Raw genomic sequence first — 21,817 nt, 5'->3', positions numbered from 1 at the left:
TTATATCTTAATTCCTATGCATTCTTACAATAATTAGAATGGCCTTTTCTTTCTGCTGTGAGCCCTGTCATTGTATTATAATCACTGTAGAAATAAGTTTCATTATTTCTAACGGAAACTAGGAACAGTACAGGAGTGGGCAAAAATAGGTTTACGTTTGTGAGTACACAAAACAGATTTTATTTTTGTGTTATCATAACTTGCTGTCTTTTTCCGTACAAACAACTGTAAACCTACTTTGCCCACCCTTGTATTGTTATTCAAATTCTGCCTGAAACATAGGAAATTTAATTAATTAATTTTTACAGAAGAAAGCCCATATAGCTTGACACTCTGGGGAAGAATTTGGGAAAAGAACCTAACAGATAACTTAAATGAAGAAGATACTGACCATTTTTATGAAATTGGGATTTTTACAAATAACTCTTTTTTGAATGCCAGTGGAATTATTTTATTTTATTTTATTTTTTTCTGTATTTTTCTGAAGCTGGAAACGGGGAGAGACAGTCAGACAGACTCCCGCATGCGCCCGACCAGGATCCACCCGGCACTCCCACCAGGGGGCGACGCTCTACCCACCAGGGGGCGATGCCCTGCCCCTCCGGGGTGTTGCTCTGTTGCGACCAGAGCCACTCTAGTGCCTGGGGCAGAGGCCGAGGAGCCATCCCCAGCACCCGGGCCATCTTTGCTCCAATGGAGCCTCGGCTGCAGGAGGGGAAGAGAGAGACAGAGAGGAAGGAGAGGGGGAGGGGTGGAGAAGCAGATGGGCGCTTCTTCTGTGTGCCCTGGCCAGGAATCGAACCTGGGACTTCTGCACGCCAGTCCGATGCTCTACCACTGAGCCAACCGGCCAGGGCCGAATGCCAGTGGAATTATTGATGTGACGGTTCATATTCATTTCCTGTCCTCCAGCCTTAACTCTGGTAATGCAGATTTTGTTCCTTTTGTGTATCTAGTGCATTCTTTCATAGAGAGACAAATGGTTAGATTTATGGCTTTGATCTGCCATTTTCTTTCTTTTTTTAATTTTTATTTATTCAGAGACAGAGCGAGTCAGAGAGAGGGATAGACAGGGACAGACAGACAGGAACGGAAAGAGATGAGAAGCATTAATCATCAGTGCAACACCTTAGTTGTTCACTGATTGCTTTCTTTTTTTTTTTTTTTTTAAAGATTGTTGTATTTTTATTTTATTTTATTTATTCATTTTTAGAGAGGAGAGAGAGACAGAGAGAGGGAGAGAGAGAGGAGAGAGACAGGGGGGAGGAGCAGGAAGCATCAACTCCCATATGTGCCTTGACCAGGCAAGCCCAGGGTTCCGAACCAGCGAACTCAGCATTTCCAGGTCGACGCTTTATCCACTGCGCCACCACAGGTCAGGCTGATTGCTTTCTCATATGTGCCTTGACCGTGGGCCTTCAGCAGACCAAGTAACCCCTTGCTCAAGTCAGCGACCTTGGGTCCCAAGTTGGTGAGCTTTTTGCTCACACCAGATGAGCCTGCGCTCAAGCTGGCGACCTCGGGGTCTCAAACCTGGGTTCTTCAGCATCCCAGTCCACTGCGCCACCGCCTGGTCAGGCGATCTGCCATTTTCATATATCGGTAGTCATTGTGCAAATTCCCAGAAGTGCATAGCTGACTTTTGTTTTCTGTCCTTATGGAAGGAGACTTGCTGCTGTAAAACTATTTGTTTTGAAGATTTCAGAAGTAAATAGCAATGTTCTAATTATCCCTTGAGTCAGTGAATAATTTCTGAGTAGGTCCATTACTGTTCATCTCTTCATTTTGGTTCTGTTTTCCTGTAAATGATTTTTTACAAAAAAAGAATCATTCAGATGAAAAGAAAATCAATCTCCTATCATTAAGTAGGTGAAGTATTAGTATTCCCATCTTAGAGCTGAAGTAACTGCCACAGCTTGGAACTGGAAAAAGAATTTTCTGCACTGGCTCATAAATAAGCAAACACATTCTTCATCCTTCAGCCTTATCCATTGTGCATTAGTAAGAGTTGGAATTGCTCATCATGACCATTTATAGTTGTTTTTCCAACATGAAATGTTGTCCTTTGCTTGATAACATGGGTTGTAAGTTTCTAGCAAAGTTTTGAGTCCTCAAGTATTTTGCATGTCTTTTCTCAGAACTCATAAAATTATAGTGTTTAAAAAATACCTCTCTATCTATTTTGGCTTAGAGGATAAAAAGCTTTGAAATACAAAATGTTCTTACAAGGACTTGATATTCTCTTTAAATGATGTAGTGTATTTTTGTACTTGAAATTGTCCTTGGTATCCTCTAAGTTTTCAACTCATGTTAATAAAGGGGATATGAAAGCAGAATTTTAAATAATGGTTAAATCTTTTTCTCTTTTTTTTTTTTTTTTTCATTTTTCTGAAGCTGGAAACAGGGAGAGACAGTCAGACAGACTCCCGCATGCGCCCGACCGGGATCCACCCGGCACGCCCACCAGGGGCGACGCTCTGCCCACCAGGGGGCGATGCTCTGCCCATCATGGGCGTCGCCATGTTGCGACCAGAGCCACTCTAGCGCCTGAGGCAGAGGCCACAGAGCCATCCCCAGTGCCCGGGCCATCTCTGCTCCAATGGAGCCTTGGCTGTAGGAGGGGAAGAGAGAGACAGAGAGGAAGGCGCGGCGGAGGGGTGGAGAAGCAAATGGGCGCTTCTCCTGTGTGCCCTGGCCGGGAATCGAACCTGGGTCCTCCGCACGCTAGGCCGACGCTCTACCGCTGAGCCAACCGGCCAGGGCAATAATGGTTAAATCTTAATCTTGGCTGCATTCTCTGAAATTTTTGTGTGTGCCTACCTCTTTAATAGAACATGAAGGAAATTTGTTTTCTTTTTTTTATGTTTATTTTATTGATATTAGAGAGAGAGGAAGGAAGAGAGAGGAACATTGATCTGTTCCTGTATGTGCCCTGACTGGAGATCGAACTGTCAACACTTTTGCTTCAGGACAATGTTCTAACCAACTGCATTATCCAGACAGGGCAGAAATTTGATTTCTAAAGATTTTTGTTTTGTGCCTGACCAGGCACTGGCACAGTGGATAGAGCGTTATACTGGGATGCGGAGGACCCAGGTTCGAGACCTCAAGGTCGCCAGCTTGAGCACGGGCTCATCTGGCTTGAGCAAAAAAAAAGAAAAAAAGCTCACCAGCTTGGACCCAAGGTCGCTGGCTCGAGCAAGGGGTTACTTGGTCTGCTGAAGGCCCGCAGTCAAGGCACATATGAAAAAGCAATCAATGAACAACTAAGGTCTCGCAACGAAAAACTGATGATTGATGCTTCTCATCTCTCTCCGTTCCTGTCTGTCTGTCCCTATCTATCCCTCTCTCTGACTCTCTCTGTCCTTGTTAAAAAAAAAAAAAAAAGATTTTTGTTTTGTTTTGTTTTGTTTTGGTGAGAGGAGGGGAGATAGAGAGACACACTCCACGTGCGCCTAGACCAGGACCCACCTGGCAACCCCTGTTTGGTGCAGATGCTCGAATCAGCCAAGCTATCCTCAGCATCTGAGGCTGATGCTTGGACCAGCTGAGCTATCCTCAGCACCCACGGCTGACACTTGAACCAGTCAAGCCACTGGCTGTGAGAGAGGAAGAGAGAGAGAAGGGGGAGAGGGAGGGAAAGAGAAGCAGATGTTACTTATCTGTTTGCCCTGACCAAGGATCAAACCTGGAACATCCACGTGCCAGGTGACGCTCTCTATACTGAATCAACCAGTCAGGGCTCTTTTAAAGACTTTTTTTAATGGGCATTCTATTTCATTTGTTTAGATAGACTGTGCCTGTCCACAGTATCCATGGATGCTTATGATCTCCAGTTCTAAGAGCTCTTCTGTCTTTATCATTTTAAAAAAATGTGGTTTGCTCAGTAACCCTTTGTAGTCTGGTTTTTCTGCCTATTTATTTTTCTGTTAAGTGATGTGTACCTTGCATTGAATCATAATACATTATAAAATCTGGGCAGATGGGCATGCGTTGATATTCTTCTATCTTGGCCTCTTGCGCATGAGTTCTTTTTAAAAATGAGGCCAGCAAGAATATCTAGTTAAGACTTACTCAGATTGCCCTGGCCGGTTGGCTCAGTGGTAGAGTGTCGGCCTGGTATGAAGGAGTCCCGGGTTCGATTCCCGGCCAGGGCACACAGGAGAAGCGCCCATCTGCTTCTCCACCCCCCCCTCCTTCCTCTCTGTCTCTCTCTTCCCCTCCCGCAGCCAAGGCTCCATTGGAGCAAAGTTTGCCCGGGCGCTGAGGATGGCTCTATGGCCTCTGCCTCAGGCACTAGAATGGCTCTGGTTGCAACAGAGCGATGCCCCAGATGGGCAGAGCATCGCCCTCTGGTGGGCGTGCCGGGTGGATCCCGGTCGGGCGCATGCGGGAGTCTAACTGCCTCCTCATTTCCAACTTCAGAAAAATACAAAAAAAAAAAAAAAGACTCAGATTATGATCAATGCTTCAAGTGACAATGTATGAGTATGTTGAGTCATAACTAAAGATGACTTCTTGGCTTTATGTGACTGTAAAAATATGACAGATATGATTCCTAAAATTATTTGATAATGTCTTTTATTTTGAGAAATGCATTCTCATAATGCTTCTAAGAAAGAGGTAGCAAAACATTTTTTTGTACCTAACTATATGTGACAAATAAAAACAATTTTAATTTCTTGGCTGTTGCATAGCTTATTCTTGATTAGACTGTGTTTTCTGTATAGTATGTTTTGAGATTCCTTAAATTAAAGCATTCTCCTATAGTGTTAAAATGACTTTTAGTAAAAGAGAATTCTCTTCTTTAGGATTGCAACTCTTGGTTCTTCACTAGCATGGCTAGATCCAGATAGCTCTATGTATGGTTGTTTGCTGAATTTGTTCCTTGGTATATTTGTTCAATATTTTTAAACAAATATTTATAAAGTATATGCCATGTGTGTATCAGGCACTTTGTTACAATTCTATCTGGTTGTTGTTTTTTAAATCATTTCAGGACTGATGAGGAATATATTAATGTCTTCAAGATGGTGTTAAATTGGGATCATGTGTTTTCAAAAAAGAAGCACCTGGCTCATTGTATTGTTCCACTCTGAGGCAACTTTGGGGGGGGCCAAGATCCCCATCTTTAAGCTTGTAAGGATCATGATGCTTGTGAAGTTGTTTCAGGTGTTTTGTTGACAGTTGATAACTACTGCTTGCTGCCTGCCTGTCCTAATCCCCTAAGTGACGAGTAACTCTTCTACAATACTCTAGTCCCCATTGAAGTACTTTCCAGTGTCACCACATTCTCCCACTTGTCACTCATTATACCAGATCCATACTCACTTGAAACCACATGAGCTACTTATGGGAGAGTTGTAAATTGTGTGTTTTATTGATGTTGTCATGAAATTAGCATGTGATCAATAAGCTAGCTACTTTCTGTCTCTTACAGCTGTTTTTGAAAAATGATTTAAAACTATATCAAAATTGCTACTTTGGATGCTATATAAGTAGACAAATAGATTGCCTCCAGTTACACAAATGAAGAAAATTATTACTCTTTTTGTGTGGAAAGGTACTATTGCCAGCCATTTTGCTATTAGCAAGGCATCTGAATTGCTTCTAACAGTAGTGGCTTGTGTTGTACCTGGGCACAAAGAGACACCTTGCCTTAGGTCTCCTAGTAGTAGGTCAGTGGCAGAAGTATAAATGGAACATTTGTATGTAGCTCTAATATAAGACGGCAATGCCTAAAAGGTTACATTTTGCTTTCCTTTGTCTCCCCTCTTGTTCTTTTTAAAGGAGTGGTGAATGTGTTGCTGACAACTCCACTCTGGGTGGTAAACACCAGACTAAAGCTGCAAGGGGCAAAATTTAGAAATGAAGATATTGTACCAACCAACTACAAAGGTATTATTGGTAAGTGTCTCTGGGTGAGTTTCTATGTAAGGGTTTTCTTTTTTCATTGTATCTGGAATTTATTGCCAAGATAATTCTATATAAAAGACAACTTCAAATCTCAACATCCAGTAGTTAGCATTTGTTTCCCTCATGTGTCTGTGGACTGACAGGGATCTGACTCATCACAGCCGACTCCAGCCTGGGAGTCTCAGCTCCATGTGTCTCATCTCCCTAGGACCAGCTTGAGTATGTTCTTCTTAGATGGCGATCCTCAAGAGGGCACACTCAATAGTACAAGCATATTTTAAGCCCCTGTTTGCACTTTGTCTGCTACCATCCTCTTAGCCAAAGCATATCACATGGCCAAGCCCAAGGACAAGGGCTAGAAAAGTAACTGCTATCATGGAGTGTGAGTAGGAGGGGGTGAATATGTCTGAAGAATAATCTACTATACTTTTTTTTCTAGTGTTATCTTTGTGTAAAGATACCAGATTAATATCTGGTATCTGTGAACTCCTGCTTTTTGATAGTATCACTCTGTCAGGTTCTTTTTTCCCATGTTTGTAATGAGAACAGTGATTTTCTTGCAAGTCAATCCTATAAAATGGACTCCAAGAACTGTCTTATCTTTTGTTTTACTGGCCTTTATTATAAAACACATGGACTATCACTTCACAATTCTTTGTAATACAGATTTCCCAGTGGTGATGTGATTACTTAGGAAAACTTGACATTCTGACCCCAGATTGTCAGCAGGAGTTCTCTATGATTAAAGTTGTCTCTAAATAACTTGGTGACTGTCAGTGTCTGACAATTACCAAAAAGTAGTTAACTGGTGCCCTAGCCAGGTAGCTCAGTTGGTTAGAGTGTCATCCGGTACAGCAAGATTGCAGGTTCAGGCCCTGGCCGGTTGGCTCAGCGGTAGAGCGTCGGCCTGGCGTGCAGGAGTCCCGGGTTCGATTCCCGGCCAGGGCACACAGGAGAAGCACCCATCTGCTTCTCCACTCCTCCCCCTCTCCTTCCTCTCTGTCTCTCTCTTCCCCTCCCGCAGCCGAGGCTCCATTGGAGCAAAGATGGCCCGGGCGCTGAGGATGGCTCTGTGGCCTCTGCCTCAGGCGCTAGAATGGCTCTGGATGCAACAGAGCGACACTCCAGAGGGGCAGAGCATCGCCCCCTGATGGGCATGCCGGGTGGATCCCGGTCGGGCACATGCGGGAGTCTGTCTGACTGCCTCCCCGTTTCCAGCTTCGGAAAAATGAAAAAAAAAAAAAGATTGCGGGTTCAATCCCCAGTCGGGGCACATACAAGAGTCATCCCATGAATGCATGAATAAATGGAAAAACAAATCGATGTTTCTCTCTCCCTTCCTCTTTCTCTAAAAATCAATAAATAAAGAAAAGATAGATACCTTAAATAAAAAAAAGGAGTTAACTGATGAACTTGCCCCTAAAATATCATTACAAGAAGGAAATCTTGATTGAACCTGTCTGGTATCTATTCTGGGTACATTTGAATAGAACTCATCTTTTCTTCTCTAGTTAAAAGATTGTCATCCAATGTCCTTGATTTCTTGCTTAGATGCTTTTCACCAGATTATTCGAGATGAAGGAATCTTGTCTTTATGGAATGGCACGTTTCCCTCCTTGTTGTTAGTCTTCAATCCCGCCATCCAATTCATGTTCTATGAAGGTTTAAAACGGCAGCTTTTAAAGAAACGAATGAAGGTAATCCCTAATTTTGAAAGCAGCAAATAGTAGTCTTCTGTTCTTGTTGTTTAGATTGACACGATTCCTCTTTCTTTGCTTCCCAGCTTTCCTCTTTGGATGTGTTCATCATTGGTGCAGTAGCCAAAGCAATTGCCACCACAGTCACCTATCCTATGCAGACAGTGCAATCGATTCTGAGGGTGAGTGCTGGGGTGCTTCTTGCATTTAGTCAAACAGCATTCTAAAGTATGTGGTTTCTCTGTTTCAAGCATTGTTAATATTAATAACGCAATAGGGTGATCATTTGGTAGGCGAGAGCATTCCTCATTCATTTTTCTGTTTGTGTTATATTCTGCTAAACAGGCTGACTATCAGTTGATTTCTTATTTGGTTTGGAACAAATTTTACACTTGCAATTTCTATTTTATATTATTATGTTTTTAATTTTCATGAACACATTATTTTTATTTATTTTAATTTTTCCATTGATTTGAGAGAGAGAGAAAAAAGAAGGGGTAGAAAGTGAAAGAGGGGAAGGGAGAGAGAGAGAAGAATGAACTCGTGCTACGTTGTTCCATTTAGTTGTGCACTCATTGGTTACTTCTCCTATGTACCCTGACCAGGGATCAAACCCATGACCTCGGCACACTGGGACAATGCTCTATCCACTGAGCCATCTGGCCAGGGTACATTTGCAATTTTTTAGGTAACATAATGTCTCAGAAAACACAAATGTGGAGGCGAGGTTCTTAAAGAACTCAGGAAAGTATAAATTGGCTTCTTCTTCATTCAAGTTGATTTGCTTGGTGTCCTAGGGCAGATTATCCTTTACAAAATCAGAGGTTGATTCCTTTAGCTTATTCAAGAGGAATTAATGGAGGTAATAGAAGAGAGAATGATCAGGTAAATAAGAAAAATAAATGAGTAATAACAAATTAAGAAGAGAGCTACAAAGGAAGTAAGCAGCAAGTGGAGATATGCATCATGGGGATCTTCTTAGATAGGATGATTGGGAATGGGCTCCTCAGAGGAGGCATATGTAAGTCAAGACTTAAAGAGAGATAAGGACCTAGCTGTGCAAAGAGCATTCTAGGTAGAGGGAACATGATATGCTAAGAACTTGGTGAATCCTAGGAACCAAAAAGGGGCCACTGTGACTGGAGAATGGCTCAGCCTGAGACTAAAAAAGTAGCAGGGAATGTCTAGAGTTTATTCTTAAATTCATGGAAAGACTTTCAAGGGTTTTACACTAGGAAGTAATTGGTTCTGATTTACAATTCTAGATTAGTGTGGCTATTGTGATATATTAGTCAGGCTAAGAGAAAAGATGGGAGTTAAGGGGTCAGGTAGGAGGCGTTTTAGTAATGCAGGTGAGAAGTGTGTTGGTGGCCTAAGGAGAGATGAGACAGGGAGTCATGATCTGTTTTGGAGAATATAATTCAAAGGACTTACTAATGGATAAAATGGGTGTGGTAGTGAGAGTATTTCAGTTCAAAAAATTATTACCTTATGTTAAAAGTATTTTTATTAACATACTATTTAAAAATTGGTACTTAAGCCCTGGCTGGATAGCTCGGTTGGTTAGAACATCATCCCAAAGTTCAGAGGTTGCTCGGTTTGATCCTCGGTCAGGGCACATACAGGAGCAGACTGAAGTTCCTGTCTTTTTCTCCCTCTCCCATCTTTTCTCTCTCAAATCAATAAAAGAAACATGAACAAAAATAAATAAATAAAAATTGGTACTTAATATTAAGGAATTCAGTAGCATTCAAATAATGTATATAATATTTTGACACTTTTATAATGTAAACATATAAAGTGAAGAGCATAGACTGCAGTGGTTCTAAATGATTAGTATTTATCTGAACTTCTTAGAGGACTAGAAGTTAAGCCATCATCAATATCTATATTGTGGGCATGCTTTTTTTCTTTCGAGGTAGAGTTTTCCCCATAATTCTCTATAAAGTGAAAATTCTCATGCTTGCTTCATTGAAATATTTTTTATTTTCACTTATTTCATTGAAATTGAAAATTGGGGGAATTAATGAAATCTACATACTAATTGTATATTTTTATGACTGTATGGTATAAACCACTCCCAACAGAAGTCCCTTTGCAGGTAGAAATTAAGTATTAAAGAAAGCAGTACTAAACAGTCTTTTTGTTCTTCCCCAGTTTGGACGTCACAGGCTCAACCCAGAAAACAGAACACTGGGGAGTCTTCGCAATGTTCTCTATCTTCTTCATCAGCGAGTAAAGTGAGCTTGTCAATGCTTCACATTCTGTCCTCTCTTTCAGCAGTTTTTCTGCCAGAAATGGTGGGATTTGCTTAACCTACACTACTGCCTACACAGTGGCAGCCTGGAAACCTCTCCCTTGGATACTGTGCTCTGACATTTCTCATTTTAAGGGCTTGGTGCAATATGATAGCACTTTGGGAAATTAGGGAAAAATGCAGGTCGTTACTCTTTATTAGTTACAAATATGCAGAACTCTAGAACGGGAACCCTTCAAAAGCTAATATTGAGATTGTTCTGCCTGAGGAGTGCTCTGTCAATGGCATATCCTGTGCTCTCTCTCATAGATAGAAATATGCAGACATTATGGAGCAGTAGCCATAGCAAAGAAGGAAGGGGAGAGCAGGAAGAGTAATAACAATTATCATAACAATGGTGACAGTAATGATGATAAAAGTGACTAACATTTTTGAGTGTTTGCTTTGTGGCAGACACTGAGCTCAATGCTTTATGTGGGTAGTCTCACTTAATCCTGACACTAGTACTATGAGGCATGTACTGTCATCGTTTCTGTTTCATTTAAAGAAACATCCTTAGAGACAGACATAAAATAAGGCAGGGGCCTCCTTTGAAGGCAGAACTGCTATATTAGTGTTCCTAGATCTAAGATAATTTGAAGAAATAAAAATAGAACATGCTTGGAATAAAAAATAAAATCAAATTGGTATAAAGTAAAAAATTAAATGCTCACCATACCAAGTGTTGGCAAGAATATGGAGCAATCAAGACTTTCATGCTGATGGTTGGTACACTCAGTTTTTTGGTGGCCTTTTCTTTTCTTTCTTTTTTTTTCTTCCCAGAGACAGAGAGAGAGTCAGAGAGAGGAATAGATAGGGACAGACAGGAACGGAGAGAGATGAGAAGCATCAATCAATCAGTTTTTTGTTGCGACACCTTAGTTGTTCATTGATTGCTTTCTCATATGTGCCTTGGCTGTGGGGCCACAGCAGACCGAGTAACCCCTTGCTTGAGCCAGTGACCTTGGGCTCAAGCTGGTGAGCCTTGCTCAAACCAGATGAGCCCGTGCTCAAGCTGGCAACCTTGGGGTCTCGAACCTGACTCCTCCGCATCTCAGTCCGATGCTGAATCCACTGCACCACCGCCTGGTCAGGCTGGTGGTCTTTTCTTAAAAAGTTAGATATACATTTCCCTTAGCACCCAGTCATTCCACTTCAAGGTGTTTAGTCAAGAGAAGTGAAATTTGTAAGCGTCTAAAACTGGAAACAACTCAGATGTTCATCAGGTGAATAGATACATAAATTGTGATATCTCTATATAATGGAATATTACTGAGAAATGAAAAAAAGAAATTAGCCTGGCCTGTGGTGGCACAGTGGGTAAAGTGCTCACCTAGAATGCTGAGGTTGCTGGTTTGAGACCCTGTGCTTGCCTGGTCAAGACACATACAACAAGCAATCAACAAACAGTTAAAATGAAGCAACTATGAGTTGATACTTCTCTCTCCTCTCACTCTCACTCTCCTCTCTCTGTAAAGTCAATAAATAAAATCTTTTTTAAAAAATTTAAAAAGGAATTATTTCCTGACTGGTGGTGGCGCAGTGGATGGAGTGTCAGCCTGGGATGCTCCATCTCTGGTTTGAAACCCTGATGTGGCTGGCTTGAGTGCAGGCTCATCCAACTTGAATGCAGGCTCACCAGCTTGAGCACAGGGTCACCGGCTTGAGCGTGAAATCATCAACATGATCCCATGGTAACTGGCTTGAGTTCAAAGTCACTGGCTCTGCTGGAACCCCCCTGGTCAAGGCACGTCTGAAAAACAATGAACAGCTAAAGTGCCACAACTGAGTTGATGCTACTCATTGCTCTCCCTTCCTGTCTGTCTCTCTCTCTCTCTCAAAGAAAAAAGAAAAGGAATTATTATATATATTTTTTCCTTTTTCTTTTCCAACGGAGATGAGGGGAGATGGAAAGACAGACTCCTGCATGCGTTCCGACCAGGATCTACCCAGCAACCCCTGTCTGGGGCCAATGCCCTGCCCATCTCGGGCCATGCCCACAACCAGGGGCAATGCACTCGAACCAATCAAGCCATGGCTGCAGGAGAAGAGAGAAAGAGAATGGGGAGGGTAGAGAAGCAGGTAGTTGCTTTTCCTGGGTGCCCTGACCAGGAACTGAACCTGGGACGTCCACATGCTGGGCCGACATTCTATCACTGAGCCAACTAGCCAGGGCCAGAAATGCAAATTCTTGAGTTTCATCCAGGCTTAATAAATCAGAAACCCAGCAATCTGGTTTAACAAGCCCTTCAAGTGATTCTAATGTACACTGAATTTGAGTACCACTGAGTTAGAAGATCAAATGTATGGGAAGACTGAAAATTAGGTAGCTTTCATTTCTGTCACTCTGCCTAGTTCCATTTAGGCTAAAATGATTGAAACCAATTTGCAGCTTTCCTACCATTTAAGAACTAAGTTGACATAACTGGGTTGGGGTAGTGTGAAAGATCTAACATTCTTAGTTAGATCTCAGATCTTGGCATTAAGATTGTTTTAAGATATTGTCAGCATTTCGCTAATTAATGTTGATCTTAAAGACAAAGGATTCGGTGGGTCGTGAATGCTAAACTTGAATCTGTCCTTAAATACTTTTTTTTTTTTTTTTTTTTTTTTGCATTTTTCTGAAGCTGGAAACAGGGAGAGACAGTCAGACTCCCGCATGCGCCCGACCGGGATCCACCCGGCACGCCCACCATGGGACGACGCTCTGCCCACCAGGGGGCGATGCTCTGCCCATCATGGGCGTCGCCATGTTGCGACCAGAGCCACTCTAGCGCCTGAGGCAGAGGCCACAGAGCCATCCCCAGTGCCCAGGCCATCTCTGCTCCAGTGGAGCCTTAGCTGTAGGAGGGGAAGAGAGAGACAGAGAGGAAGGCGCGGCGGAGGGGTGGAGAAGCAAATGGGCGCTTCTCCTGTGTGCCCTGGCCGGGAATCGAACCCGGGTCCTCCGCACGCTAGGCCGACGCTCTACCGCTGAGCCAACGGGCCAGGGCTTGTCCTTAAATACTTTTAAAGATAATAAGTACTTTGACAACAGAAGTCTGTCATAATCTCAAACTTCCATTGCTTGTTTTGATCCAGAGGATAAATCTTTGCAAAGTAGCTGAGCTGTTAAAGTAGCCTGTTTCTTTGATGCAGGAGTTGATTTTTATGAAGAAAACCTTTTATTTTATTCAAACTTCTTTCCTTTTAGGCGATTTGGGATAATTGGACTCTACAAAGGCCTTGAAGCCAAACTTCTGCAGACGGTCCTCACTGCTGCTCTCATGTTCCTTGTGTATGAGAAACTGACGGCTGCTACCTTCACAGTTATGGGACTGAAGAGTGCACCCAAGCATTGACACATCTTAACCTGTAGAGTGAAGAAAGGTGCTCAAGATAGGGGTTTCCTTATGTGTGAAGAGAAGTGATTCTTTTTTTACTCTTGCTATTTCCACCATGAATTTTTATCCTCGTTGGCTACAAAAGCATTTAAGGGTAAATATGGAGTAGAGCCAGCTGAACCTGTCACCAACTTAATTTTTATGATGGTTGGTTGAATTTTGTGAGGGAGGTTGGACTAATGGTCATATGAAGAGACAGCATTATTGGAAACTTAAGATTGAAAGCTCATGTGAGTTAGTTAGGTTTCTTAAGGAGAACAGACTGTTGTATTGCTCTCATGCATAATCTTTTCCAGTTAAAAATTTTTCTTAAATTCACCAGCTGTTCTTTCTCTCAGCCTTCCCCCAGGTTCTAGGATAAACTTAATACTATGAAATTCTCCTCATATGCTTTTAATGTCTTCATCTTGGTATTTTCCTCACAAAATAATATGACTATGCTGTGAAAGCATGATTTTATTTTGTTAGGCTTTTTTTTTCTGCTTAAAGAAAGGGGTCTTCTTCAGTTACATGAGCTATTTATTTTGTGGGAGAAATGAAAATTATTAATCCTAAATGATTCTCTGATAAACTATTTATAAACATCACTTATTCATTAGTACTTGACATAATTTTAAAATATTTATTTTGAATCAACTTTTTTATTACAAAAGGTTTGAGGTTTTATGTTTATCCAAGCAAGCCTTAATCAAGTCTAGCCCCAATAAGTGGTCAGCTCCAAGGACATGCCTTTTATTAAGATATCACAATTGGGTTTTCAACTAGCTTGTAAAAATCACAGAAAAGGGGAAGGGAGCAACTGTCTTGTTTAGGCTCTGGAAATTATCTTCCTTTGTGGACTCTTAAAAGAGGTGGTTTTTTGCTTTGCTTTGTTTTGTTTTGACAGTAAACATCTGATTGAGGTTATTTCTGTTTGGAAACATTCCTTAGAGTCCTGCTAGTCAAAATGTGGTGCATCAAGCAGTAACTTTGACATCACCTGGGATTTAGTTGGACATGAAATCCCAGACCTGAATTGCATTCTGCTTTTTAACAAGATCTACAGATGATTTGTAACTCACATTAAAGTCTGAGAGACATTAGTGCACTTGACCCAACAGAATATATGATTGTTTTCAATTACAGAAACCAAGGCAAAGATTTTTCTCAAAGGAAAGATGGACTAATGTATTAAAACAACCTCTGAAAGAAAACAGGAATCCTATGTCATCATTTACTTTTCCCTCATAGCACTGGTTACAGAAGTAGGACTATTATGTAGCTAGGAGTGAATTTAGACCTCTCAAAGCCACTGAAGAAACACACTTTTTTTTTTTTTTAATTTTTCCATTGATGGGAGTGGGGAGTTAGAGGGTAAAACATCAACTCATTATTTCATTTAATGTGTGTTATTGGTTGCTTCTTGTTTGTGCCCTGCCCTGACTGGAGTTCAAACCTCAGCACGCCAGGATGACACTCTGTCCACTGAGCCACCTGGCCAAGGCAAAGAGCAAACTCTTGACATTAATAAAACAGCTCTTCAGGTTCCTGTGACTTAGTTTTTGTCTCTATAACCAAACTGACCATTTTTTATTTATAAATATAATTCAGTCAGAGTTAGAAAGAGTAATAACAAAGTGTCTGTGGACTCCAGTATTTAGTTCCATTTTGAGAATAGAAATTTTTCTCTTTATTTTCTCTCTGGCCACTGTGATGATTTCAAAATATATGATGATCAAACTAGTAATGACTGCAAAATCATTGTGTTCTAGAAAACAAGAATTAGGAAAAGCTAATAATCTGGGGGCTAGACTGAACACTTGTTCCCTATTTAAGACAGAATGGTAGGCAGAATTGGCCCATTACTACTTTTTATTTTACTTGAAGGTTTTTTGTGTCTGTGGTGGGGCTTGAATGGTAAGCACAAGACTGATTGTGACTTTTATACAGAAGAATGGTCATAAAGGTGCCATGTGTACTTTTGTTTTTGTTTTAATTATATAGTTCTCTTTGGATCTTGAGTTTTGATCTCAGGGTATTAGGGATCAGTAAGTTTGAATAATTTCCAAGCCAAATTATATAGTTACAGTGTTTAGATGCAAGGATGTATTTGATGCTTTTTTTTCTGATTTTGTGAGGGAACAATTTAATATTGAGGTTTCGTGTTCCCTATGGAAGCTCATAGACTCACTAATTGAAACTAGGTAATGACTCACCCAGTTTTATAACCTTTGATTAACAAGTTAGAGAAAACTAAAGAGTTTGGAAATTGAAATTTTTCTTTTTGATTCGTTATGTAGTTTCTCTAGAATGAGAGGACTAAGAATCTTAGAGATCATATTAGTATCACTGCAGTAGAAAATTTGATTTCTATAAGTATTTAATCTGTTTTGAAGTAGACACTGATATTCCTACCCATGTCTGTTTTACATTTAAGTTTGAAACACGGAAGTAGGATTTACCATAAGAACATAAGGAGTGGGAGTTAGAATCTTGGGTTTTATTCCCAGCTCTGCCACTGACTAGCAAATTACATCATCTTATGCTTGGGCTTTTTGATAAGTGAAGATAATAATACTCACCACCCACTTCAGAGGATGTTTGAGAGCTAATGGTGTCAGCTAAATCCCTTTATGATCCTGGGAAAGGGAAGATCTGAGTGAAACTTGTGACAGTGTCTAGATTTATGTAGCAATTTTTCTTTTAAAGCTTATACGCTTTCTCATTTTATAATCCCAATATCTCTGTGAAATAAGTATGTACAAGTAACAATATCCCTATTTAATTAACAAGGAAATTGATACAGAACTAATCAAATGACTTGCCCTGTTGGAGCCAGGACTAAAGTGAGTTTCCTGCAGTCTAATGTAGTGATTAAAAGAACAAGTTCTGGAATTACCTGGGTTCAACTCTGGTCCTATTCCTTACCAACTGTGGAAGCAAAGCAGTTATTGAACTTGTATAAAACTCAGTTTTCTCAACTGTGAAGTGGAGATCTTGATAAAACTACCTCACAGTGTGATTGTGAGGGGTTAAATAAGATCATATACAGAAATTGTTTAGGACAGTGCTTGATACATGAGAAGAGCTAGATAAATTTAGCTGCAACTATTGTTAAAATATTATGGATGAGGGATACAGATGATTGGATTGATACAGTTCAACGGAAAGCACTCTGCATCTTGAGTCAGACCTGGGTTCTGATTTTTATTCTTTCACTAAATAGCATCACGGCTACAGACAAGTCACTTCTTCACCTTTTTTTTTTTTTTTTTTTTTTTTTTTCTTTTTTTTAACAGAGAGAGAGAGTCAGAGAGAGGGATAGACAGGGACAGGCAGACAGGAATGGAGAGATGAGAAGCATCAATCATTAGTTTTTCGTTGCGGGTTGCAACACCTTAGTTGTTCATTGATTGCTTTCTCATATGTGCCTTGGTGGGCCTTCAGCAGATTGAGTAACCCCTTGCTTGAGCCAGCGACCTTGGGCTCAAGCTGGTGAGCTTTTGCTCAAACCAGATGAGCCTGCGCTCCAGTGGCGACCTCGGGGTCTCGAACCTGGGTCTTTCGCATCCCAGTCCGATGCTCTATCCACTGCTCCACCGCCTGGTCAGGCAACTTCTTCACCTTTGTGAGTCTATATCCTCACCTGCCCAATAGTATGTCCTTAATCCTCAGAACAGCCTTGTGAGGTACTCTTCTATTAGACAGATGAGGATATAAATGTGTGTGCATGTGAGTGCACACATCTGGCATAGTACATGACATATAAATGCTGTTTTTCTTCATTGAGATACAATTGACATAAAACATTAGTTTCAGGTATACAACATACTGATTCAATATATGTATATGTTGCAAAATGATCACCACAATAAGTCTAGTTCACATCTGTCACCAAAATACCCATCAGATAATACTGTTTGAACCAAGAAAATCCAATAGGTTTTCCTTTGGGGTAAGTGTTTTCTCTTTCCATTTGTTGTTTTCTCTCTCTCTTTCTGTGTGTGTGTGTGTGTGTGTGTGTGTGTGTGTGTGTGTGTGTGTATGTGTGTGTGTTGACAGAGACAGAGAGAGGGACAGACAGGAAGGGAGAGAGATGAGAAACATCAATTCTTCATTGTGGGTCCTTAGTTGTTCATTGATTTCTCATATGTGCCTTGACCGGGGGGCTACAACAGACCAAATGACCCCTTGCTCGAGCCAGCGACCTTGGGCTCAAGCTGGTGAGCCTTGCTCAAACCAGATGAGCCCACGCTCAAGCTGGCGACCTCGGGGTCTCGAACCTGGGTCCTCCACATCCCAGTCCGATGCTATATTCACTGTGTCACCACCTGGTCAGGTCGAGAAGCATCAATTCTTCATTGCAGCTCCTTAGCTGTTCATTGATTGCATTCTCATATGTGCCTCGACTGGGGGCTACAGCATAGTGAGTAACCCCTTGCTCAAGCCACCGACCTTGGACTCCAAGCCAGCAACCTTGGGCTCAAGCCAGCGACCATGGAGTCATGTCTATGATCTCACGCTAAAGCCGGCGACCTCGGGGTTTCAAACCTGGGTCTTCTGTGTCCCAGTCTGACGCTCTATCCACTGCGCCACTGCCTGGTCAGGCTGTTTCCATTTGTTTTAATTGTGAACATTTCTGAGAGCCTTTTGGTGTATGTCCTTAAAAACCAAACCCAGTAATTTTAAGTTGGAGTGGGGGGTTTTTGGGGGGTTTTTTTCAGAGACAGAATGAGAGTCAGAGAGAGGGATATTATAGGGACAGACAGACCAGAACACAGAGAGATGAGAAGCATCAATCATCAGTTTTTTGTTGTGGCACTTAGTTGTTCATTGATTGCTTTCTCATATGTGCCTTGACTGTGGGGCTTCAGCAGACTGAGTAACCCCTTGCTCAAGCCAGCGACCTTGGGTGCTAGCTGGTGACCTTTGCTCAAATTAGATAAGCCTGTGCTCAAGCTGGCGACCTCAGGGTCTCGAACCTGGGTCCTCGCATCCCAGACCAACGCTCTATCCACTGCGCCACTGCCTGGTCAACCAGTAATTTTAAGTTTTATTCAGTATTTCAATTAAGTCCCCCAAACATTTGTCAGTTAATCAGTAAAATACAACTGGTTCAATAGCAAAAAGTCACCGGCTGAACTACTGTCTCATTGTGGCTCTAGAAAAACTAAAGAATAACGACTTCATGGAGCCAAATGTGACATCTAAGGATAGCTCTCCAACCACTAAAGACCGTTCCACTCCTAAAATAGTTTGTTCTATGTCTATCATTGTACCTGCTACACCATATTTTGAATTTCAGTGGTCTGTCTTATCTCTGTCTTCCCCTAGGTATCAAGTTCTTTCAGGGCAGGAAATGAGTCAAGTAGCAGAGTATCTCACTCGTGGTAGGTAGTCAGTTGTTGCATGAGTGTTTTTAGCTTAAGACATTGCTGGCCTTTTACCAGTCAAATCAATCTGTTAATTAATGGTTTATATGTTTTGTCCTGGCTGGTGGCACAATGGACAAGGCAGAGCAGAAGGTCACTGGCTCAATCTCAGGGTCCTCTGCTCAATCCTGAGGGTGCTGGCTCAACCCCAAGGTCTCTGGTTTGAGCCCAGGTCAGAGCATGTATGAGAAGCAAGTGGAACAATGAATTGATGCTTCTCTCTCTCCCTTTCTTTCTCTTTCTCCCTCCCTCATCCATTCCTCCCTCCCTCTCTCTCTCTCAAAAAAAATAGTTTACATGTTCTTAAAATTTTTATACTCTGATATACTCTGATGTTCTTGGTGGTGATCAGTTTTTCACATTTCTTTAAATTAATTATTTCTCACTTCTTTGTAGTATACTATATTTTGCTAGTCACTTGGCTTTTTTAACCTCTTAAAGATTCATTTTATTATTTAATTGTAGTCACTGAAATTATCTGCCTCAGTGATATCATTTATCTGATTTTTTCACGTGTACTTCATTCTTATTTTGCTTTAGTTTCTGTTGAACCATTGACAGAGATTAGATGGTCAGTCAAATAGGTGATTCCCTGTGTGCATGTTGTATGAGCACCACATAAAATTACAAATTTCTATTTTAGGAATAACATTCTATTATCCAAGAAATCAGTTTCAACACCTACCGCTATGCCAATTGCTGGGATTATCCAGAGGAATAATACTCAGTCTCTACCCTAGTGTAGCTCATTGTTCAGCATGGGAGTCAGACAAAAAACAGTTTGGAATTTTATTACTGATGAGGTCTGATGAGAAATGTAAATGTTCAAGGGTTGCTTTGGGATTATGGAGAGGCCAGCCTAACACTGTCTTGGTCTGTGTGATCAGAAGGCAACATTTGAAAGGAACATACCACAAAGTGGGTAGAGAACCTCCTTAACAGTAGAAATAAATAGCATTCTCAAAGAAGAAAGAAGAGAATACTTTCTTGTTTGTACACTGATTTGAATTTTCTAAGTTGAACACATGTTGGAATGGGGGAATGGGAAGAGCATCAGGCCATTGAAAGCCTGCATGCAACAAAGGGAGAAAAGGTGGTCAGGACTCCGTCCTAAACAGTTTTGTCTATGGTTAGACTTGGGTCTAAAGAAAGAAGATACAGGGAGGGGCAGAAGTAAGTTTGCCGTTGTCAGTACGTGAATCAGTTTATTCTTGCATTATTATTAATTATTGTATTATTTTCCATTCAAGCAACTGTAAAGCTGCTTTTGCCAAACCCTGTATATTTTCTGTATTCTGAATTTAAAATATTTTTAAACATACTTTGAAAATTAGATATAACATGAATTGTTTAGTCCTACCTCTGAAGATTAGCCAGCAAGAGCAATTTAGGCTAACTGAATTGCTGTCACTGTCAGGGTCTGGACTTGCACCTTATCTAATCAATGTGAAAATGTTTACTTGGAAGTAGTTTAGAGCCTACTTGAAGCTAAAACCCTGAGTACTTTATTATTATTATTTTTTAATTCAAATACAACTGACTACCATAAGTGTTCTACAGCAGGACAGAAATTAAAGATACGCCTGACCTGTGGTAGTGCAGTGGATAAAGCCTCAACCTGGAATGCTGAGGTTGCTGGTTTGAAACCATGGGCTTGCCTGGTCAAGGTACGTATGGGAAGCAACTACTACAAGTTGATATTTCCCATTCCTTCCTACCCCCCTTATCTCTCTCTCTCTCTCTTTTCCTCCCTCTCTTTTTTTCTCTCCTCTCTCTAACATGAATAAATTTTAAAAATCTAAAGAACAAAAAGGAAATTAAAGATAAATATATACACATATCAGAGACTAAGATTGAAGAACCAGAGATGACCCTTTAGCACTTTATCATGTATTTGTTGCCAGGTTAAAAATTATAAAAGCAGCCTGACCAGGTGGTGGCGCAGTGGATAGAGCATCGGACTGGGACACGGAGGACCCAGGTTTGAAACCCTGACTGAGGTCGCCAGCTTGAGTGCGGGCTCATCTCAGTTTGAGCAAGACTTACCAGTTTGAGCCCAAGGTCGCTGACTTGAGCAAGGGGTCACTCGGTCTGCTGCAGCCCCCCCCAGTCAAGGCACATATGAGAAAGCAGTCAGTGAACAACTAAGGTGCCACAACAAAGAATTGATGCTTCTCATCTCTCTCCCTGTTTGTCTGTCCCCATCTGTCCCTCCTCTCTCTCTGTCTCTGTCACACACAAAAATTATAAAAGCAGTGGAAAAGGGCTCTGGCCAGTTAGCGCATTGGATTAGAGCAGAGGGGTCCCCAAACTATGGCCTGTGGGCCGCATGCGGCCCCCTGAGGCCATTTATCCGGCCCCGCCACACTTCTGGAAGGGGCACCTCTTTCATTGGTGGTCAGTGAGAGGAGCACAGGGTGCATCCTGTGCTTCTGGAGTACTGTTTGTGGTGGCGCCACAAAGCACGGCGTTGCTCACATAGAGTACTACTTCCGGTGACACGAGACGCACGCGTCAGGGTTCCAGAAGCGCATCATATCACTTGTTCCGGCTAGCATTGACAAATATGGAACCGGACATTGACCATGTCATTAGCCAAAAGCAGGCCCATAGTTCCCATTGAAATACTGGTCAGTTTGTTGATTTAAATTTACTTGTTCTTTATTTTAAATATTATATTTGTTTCCATTTTGTTTTTTTACTTTAAGATATGTGCAGTGTGCATAGGGATTTGTTCATAGTTTTTTTAAACTAATTTATTTATTTTTTTGTTTTTTTCTGAAGCTGGAAACGGGGAGAGACAGACAGACTCCTGCATGCGCCTGACCGGGATCCACCCAGCACGCCCACCAGGGGTGATGCTCTGCCCACCAGGGGTGATGCTCTGCCCACCAGGGGGCGATGCTCTGCCCCTCTGGGGCGTCGCTCTGCCGCGACCAGAGCCACTCTAGTGCCTGGGGCAGAGGCCAAGGAGCCATCCCCAGCGCCCTGGCCATCTTTGCTCCAATGGAGCCTTGGCTGCGGGAGGGGAAGAGAGAGACAGAGAGGAAGGAGGGGGAAGTGGAGAAGCAAATGGGCGCTTCTCCTATGTGCCCTGGCCGGGAATCGAACCCG

The 21,817-nt window shown here is 41.7% G+C and overlaps 1 protein-coding gene across 1 annotated transcript in view; it reads left to right on the top strand.

The window, feature by feature from the left end:
• The window catches only part of SLC25A17 (solute carrier family 25 member 17), a 32,424-nt gene extending 17,939 nt beyond the window's left edge, over positions 1 to 14,485 (top strand). The window contains exons 5-9 of the mRNA XM_066358488.1: positions 5,791 to 5,907; positions 7,468 to 7,613; positions 7,700 to 7,795; positions 9,771 to 9,853; positions 13,103 to 14,485. Of these exons, the coding sequence (XP_066214585.1) occupies positions 5,791 to 5,907; positions 7,468 to 7,613; positions 7,700 to 7,795; positions 9,771 to 9,853; positions 13,103 to 13,250 (590 nt within the window). The 3' untranslated portion in view covers positions 13,251 to 14,485. The remainder of the gene's footprint in view (positions 1 to 5,790; positions 5,908 to 7,467; positions 7,614 to 7,699; positions 7,796 to 9,770; positions 9,854 to 13,102) is intronic.
• The last annotated feature ends 7,332 nt before the right edge of the window (positions 14,486 to 21,817 follow it).

This window comes from Saccopteryx leptura, chromosome 1, assembly GCF_036850995.1.
Source record: "Saccopteryx leptura isolate mSacLep1 chromosome 1, mSacLep1_pri_phased_curated, whole genome shotgun sequence".
NCBI classification, from domain to species: domain Eukaryota; kingdom Metazoa; phylum Chordata; class Mammalia; order Chiroptera; family Emballonuridae; genus Saccopteryx; species Saccopteryx leptura.
The sequence above is the reverse complement of the archived record's forward strand: the minus strand, read 5'-3'. Positions and strand labels throughout refer to the sequence as shown.